At 39.9% G+C, this 5810-nt stretch overlaps 1 protein-coding gene across 1 annotated transcript; it reads left to right on the top strand.

Annotated features, from left to right (window-relative positions):
• The first annotated feature begins 1516 nt into the window (after window positions 1-1516).
• On the top strand, window positions 1517-5236 carry LOC139309344 (tumor necrosis factor-like). The gene is made up of 4 exons (XM_070933403.1): window positions 1517-1696; window positions 2522-2552; window positions 3000-3065; window positions 4821-5236. Exons 1-4 carry the CDS (start codon window positions 1517-1519, stop codon window positions 5234-5236), a joined length of 693 nt encoding a protein of 230 aa, XP_070789504.1.
• Window positions 5237-5810: the final 574 nt, after the last annotated feature.

Here is a 5810-nt window from a genome sequence, read left to right as displayed (position 1 = left end):
GATGCACATATAAAAACAGGCAGATCTTTGATTACATCATCATGGTTGCCATCTCAATTTGTTGGATCACATTCTGCAGACACCCCCTGCATCTATTCCAGGGGTTCTCATAGTTGGAGGAGGGGGCAATAAACACATTTGGGATTTTGAAAATAAGTTTTAGGTGTTTCCACCAATTTAGAAGAGGATGTACAAAGCACCAACTTATCCGAATTTGACCGGTCCCTTGCATGACCTCTGCTTCTTAAATGGCTACGACTGTCTCTGGTTACATTTGTATTTTTTTGGGATGGGGGATGTCCAAATAAACTAGCTGCATCTGTGAAGCATTTTTAGTTTCTAATAAAGTTTATTGGAACCCTTCAAAGGCTATAGAAGTGATTATGGGAAACAATGTCCCAAAGGTGATTTTTTTCAAGAAACAACTGGACTTTCTGGTTTTTCTTTGAAGATGTTTCGCTTCTCATCCAAGAAGCTTCTTGGATGAGAAGTGAAAAGTCTTCAAAGGAAAACCAGAAAGTCCAGTTTGCCTCTTGCAAAAAAATGCACCTTTGGGATAACCATGACCTGAATGACTGAGAACGTCCACAGATTTGGGAGACGGTGCTTTACGACTTGCTGACACCCGTTTTCAAAATGTAGAAAAAGAAAAGAAAATCAGGGAAACCAGAAGCTCGTAGGCACCAAGGAAGGTGCTGCCAGCATATTGATAACTACAAGCACCACATAATAGTTTTTTTCTCCGCTTAACCTTCCTCAGTTTATCTAGAAATATCCTGCGCAGAAATACCTCTGCAAAGGAAAGGGGTCTATCGAAGGCACCTCTTTTGAAACTCCTCTCCTATCGTATCCCTGCCATCTGTTAACTGAGCCAGGAAAATGAAGAGTGAATTTATTTATCGCACTCATTAAATAACCTGCTCTTCCAGTTTTACAAAGAAACCTGGCCAAAAAACGGGCGGGGTGTCAGCCTGCCATCTGAAAGTACCAACCTCAGTCAGATTCCAAGACGTTTCATAGGCTTTTTCTGTAACCGTTTCCTCTTTCTGCTTTTTTCCTCTTGCTCATGAGTTGCTAGATGTGGGCGGGGATAGTACAGGACTTCGCTTTCAGAAGGGTTTAAAAAGGAAGCTGCCACAAGAGTGTTCAAACAGCGAAGCCTCCTCTGAGTTAAGAGCAGAAAGAAAGAAGAGCTAAAAGAAAAAAAAGGTGGAGGGGAAAAGCCAAGAAGCAGCAACAAAATCCCTCAAGTGAATTCCAAGGAGGCTACAAATCAACCGAAACAGAACTCTTTTTTCATCTGCAAGAATCATCTACCACTGCTTCTTTCTTTGACTGGTGGCTGAATTTTTGAAGCAGTCTAAATTTAAGCAGTAGCACCCGTGAAATCAACCTGAGAAAGAAAGGGGGAAAAAAAACAACCCAGGGAGCTTCTATTTGCTTGAAAGAGAATCAACTTTTTACCACCTCCACAGAAATAATTGCTCTGCCTTTTTCTAAAGCCCAACCATCCACCATGAGTTCTGAGCAATTGGTGCACGATGTGGAGAAAGGGAGCATCGTTGTCATCCGGGAACCCTCTCCGAAAAACAACCACTGGAAGTGTCTCAGCATCTGTTCCTTCTTGCTTCTGATCGGAGCCGTAACCGTCTTTGCCCTCTTGCAACTGGACGCATTTGGGTTATCCGAAAAGCAGGTTAGTAAAAAACGAGATGGTTTGAAGAGTGAGTGGCTATTAGAAAAGTTTTGATGGGTGCTTATCGTGAAATGAGATGGGGTGAACTTGCAAGTGAGTGATTCTCCGCTTTAGAATGAAGAAATGTTGAGTTAAAAAAATCTTCTGAATAAAGTAAGGGAAAAAGCAAACAGCTCTATTTGGAGGAGGATGAAAATTATGAGAAAGATTATGTTAATGCTACATTTTGCACTAAATTAACTCTCCCCCACCCCCATATAAGCTTAACACTTATTTGAGGTTTTAAAAAATAAATAATGGAAAGCTGATGGTAAACATTGTTGGCTTAAAATATCTCCAATAAAAGGAATATAGATAGATAGATAGATAGATAGATAGATAGATAGATAGATAGATAGATAGATAGATAGATGACAGATAGATGATAGATAGATAGATAGATAGATAGATAGATAGATAGATAGATAGATAGATAGGCGATAGATAGATATTACTCTCCCAAAATACTTATTTTATGCAACAATTTATTGCTCAATCAGCCACTTGTTGGAGGCATGTAGAATTTACCTGTACAATAAGCGTTCAACAGTCCTTCGGGAGTGGATGATCAGTACCCATGGGCCCATTTAATAATGAATGCCTATCTCTAGTTTTCTGTGTCTTTGCAGGGTTTTCTTCTGTTAATCTTACATTTCAGACGTGCTTATTTAACCGACATTTAGAACTGCCATTTTTTAAAAACAACGAATACAATAATTGCATTAATAATAGTAGTGGCATTACTGCATCATCCTTATTAATTTCTTTTCCCAATTTCTTTTCCAGGACTCTAAACTACAGGGAAATTCATTTTCTGGTAAGTGTTTCTAAGCTGTCTTATTTCTTTAGGAAAGTTTTGCCAACGCAGTAGTAAACTGTGTATCGTTTTCCAACCTGATGCTTCATAGATCTATTACTATCTTATATTCCTTCATTTCTACTCAGATTGGATATTTACTATACTGATTGGGAGTGGCCAGAATTGAGACATAGTCCACAACCAACATATATCCATGCTAAAAACTCAATGCTTAATACTTAAGTATATGGATTTCGCATCTTCCCAGTTCTTGAGGGAAGATGATCAGAAACCAAGAATGCCCCACTGAATTAATTGGAATAATATTTGCTTGTCATGGACAGTTGGAATATATCAATATATCAATTCTCTAGCCAGCTATAGAACACACAGCATCTCGCTCTGATGAAAGTGATTGGTTTTGATGCATTATTTGACGCTGTCTTTTTCTTTCATTTTTTATAGATCATTTGCCCGCCACAATGAAAGTGCAAGCCTTGAGGTCTGGAAAACCAGCTGCCCACGCTGTTGGTGAGGAGATACTTTAAATGGCTTGAAAGGGGTGGTGGTGGCTGGAGAAAGGCTTCAGATGGGCCTCAGGTTCAGATGGGCTTCTTGTGCTGCCTTTCTGATTTGATGAAAATAAAATGCTTGGAAAGAAGAAGCATCTCCGTGTATTTCGCTGTGCCCTCAAAACCTTGTTGTTCCGCCAGGCCGGGCTATCAATGTAAAGATTTTAATTGGTTTTAAAAATGGGATTTTAAATTTGGGGGTTTTATAATTGAGCCAATTATTTAATAATTTTAAATTATTTTTAAAATTTGTCTGTCTTTGTGCTTTTAATCAGGCTGTACACCGCCCTGAGTCCTTCGGGAGAAGGGCGGTATAGAAATAAAATTAATAAATAAATAATAAATAAATTTGTGACATTTTGCAAAGAGGCAGACTTTTGAGAATATGGGGCCATTTCAGTAACCGTGGGCTCCTGGCCCACTTGCAATTGACTGCGCTCAATAAGAAGCTATTGCACGTGACAGTTAGAGCCAGATGTCATGGATTGAGTAAAATGTGGTGAAACTCACTTAACTTTTGCTTAGCAACCAAAATTGTGGTCATAAATCAAGGACTATCTCTGCCTTCGTCTGCACGGCAACCTTGTCCTAATAAACTCCTTCTCCTTTCTGGCAATTTTCCTCTCTGTTAGAGGCGCCAAAATAATCCAGACGATATAAGGTTTCCTGTTGGAGCAGGGGGTTGGACTAGATGGCCTCCAAGATCCCTTCTAACCCTGCTATTCTATGATTTCTATCATTCTGTAAAGATAAAACCCACACCTTAAGATGAAGGAAAGGGGAAGTTTGTACACTGATGGTCTGGACTTGCCTTAATTTGGCTACGATTCTGTCCAATCATCTTAGGCTTCTTATTTATTATGTTAAGTGCCTAAGATGAAAGAGAATGGTCAGTAGAAAGTCATCCAATGAGTTTCAGTGGGCAACTGGGTCTTCCATAGCATAGGACATTTTTCACAGAAAGCTTTTACTTCAGAAAACCTTGCAAACCCCTGTTGAAGTCGTGCAATACGGCCTTTCTCCTATAGGAATAGCAATCAGATTTGGTGGGGTCAACCTGGTTTTGTAGGCCCTTAAGCCCACCAAGGCATTAAAGACATCCCAGGTCCACTACATCTCATAGCAGCTTTCCCCAACTTGGTATCCTCCAGATGTTTCATTCTACGGCTCCCACAACCTCATGGGCTACCTTAGAAGCCACAGGATTGTGGAAGCTGAAGTTGAGCGCACCTGGAAGGCACCTGAGGGAAATTGTGCCTCAGAAACAGGTTCAGGTAGTTCTCAATTTAGGACCACACTTGAGACCAAGATTTCTGTTGCTATAAGTGAGTCAGTCGTTAAATGAGTTTTGCCCCCATTTTATGACCTGTCTTGTCAGAGTTGTTAAGTCAATCACTGCAGTTCTTAAGTTAGTAACATGGGTGAAAAGCGAATCTGGCTTCTCCGTTGACTTTGCTTGTCAGAAGGTCATAAAAGGGAATCCCACGATCCCAGAACACTGCAAGCATCATTAAATACGCCAAGCATCTGAATTTGGATCACAGGTCCATGGGGACGCTGCAACGCGAGTAACTTTTTTCAGTGCCGTTGTAACTTTGAAGGGTCACTAAACAACCTGTTATAAGTCGAGGACCATTTGTACAGTTCACGAAATTCATTCTTCTTTAAGTTGACAGGTCCTTCTTCCTAACACTGATTTCCTTTTACTTCACAGCTTCTTCCCAAAATTCACCACAATTGAATTGGACTACAGATGTGATTCCTACCATCCTGGAGAATGGCATGCAGTTGAATAAGACCGAAAACTCCCTTATCGTGCCTTCTACCGGGTTGTACTTCGTTTACTCTCAGGTTTTGTTCCACAAGAACGACTGCAGCAAAACTCTTCTGCTCACCCACAGCATCACCTTCTGGTCCTCAGAGTTGAACTCCGAGGTAGAACTGCTAAAATCCATCAAATCTGTCTGTGAAGAGGTCTCCAGCAATAAAAAGCTGTGGTTTGAATCGATTTATCAAGGGGCCGTCTTCCAGCTGTACAAAGGTGCTCGCTTGTGGGCCAAAACAAATCACCCTGAATATCTGGACTTCACTCATTCAACGCAGATTTATTTTGGGGTCATTGCTATGTAAGAAAAGACTTTATGATGCCTAATGACAATGTCATGTTGTCATTCATGTACTTCATATATCTTCATTGGGTGGTTTTGTTTTTTTCCCGGCTTACAGAGAGGTCCACAAAACCTATACGTAGGCAGGCAGTATTAGCATCCTTAGTGTGAGTCTTTTTTAAACTGTCTAAACTTTTTTATTTATTAATATTTATTTATTGAGCTTTTCCTATAATCTTGAAACTTCAGCATTTTTTTCCCCCCTGTGTAGGAGATCCTTGCAAAAAGACACCACACTTTTGCAGACAATGAATGCATACATGTGTAACAATTTAGTTGTGATTTCCCCGTTACGTGGGTTCATGTCGATGAACCTGTATTTGGGGCACTGTAAAATGCTTGTGTGGCTATCTTCAAACAGGATTTCCAGTTCCTTTGTTCCCCAGTCTAGGTTATGATTTGAATATTTACTTATATGTACATATATATATACTATGTATATTTGATATCATTTGACTGTGTTGATTTAATCATGTATATTACATGAGTTATCTGGAATTTTGGGGAGAGGATAATACTAGGCTATGAATCCTGGT

This window comes from Pituophis catenifer, unplaced genomic scaffold, assembly GCF_029215685.1.
Source record: "Pituophis catenifer annectens isolate HBS135680 unplaced genomic scaffold, rPitCat1.0.hap2 SCAF_2, whole genome shotgun sequence".
NCBI classification, from domain to species: Eukaryota; Metazoa; Chordata; class Lepidosauria; order Squamata; family Colubridae; genus Pituophis; species Pituophis catenifer.
The sequence above is the reverse complement of the archived record's forward strand: the minus strand, read 5'-3'. Positions and strand labels throughout refer to the sequence as shown.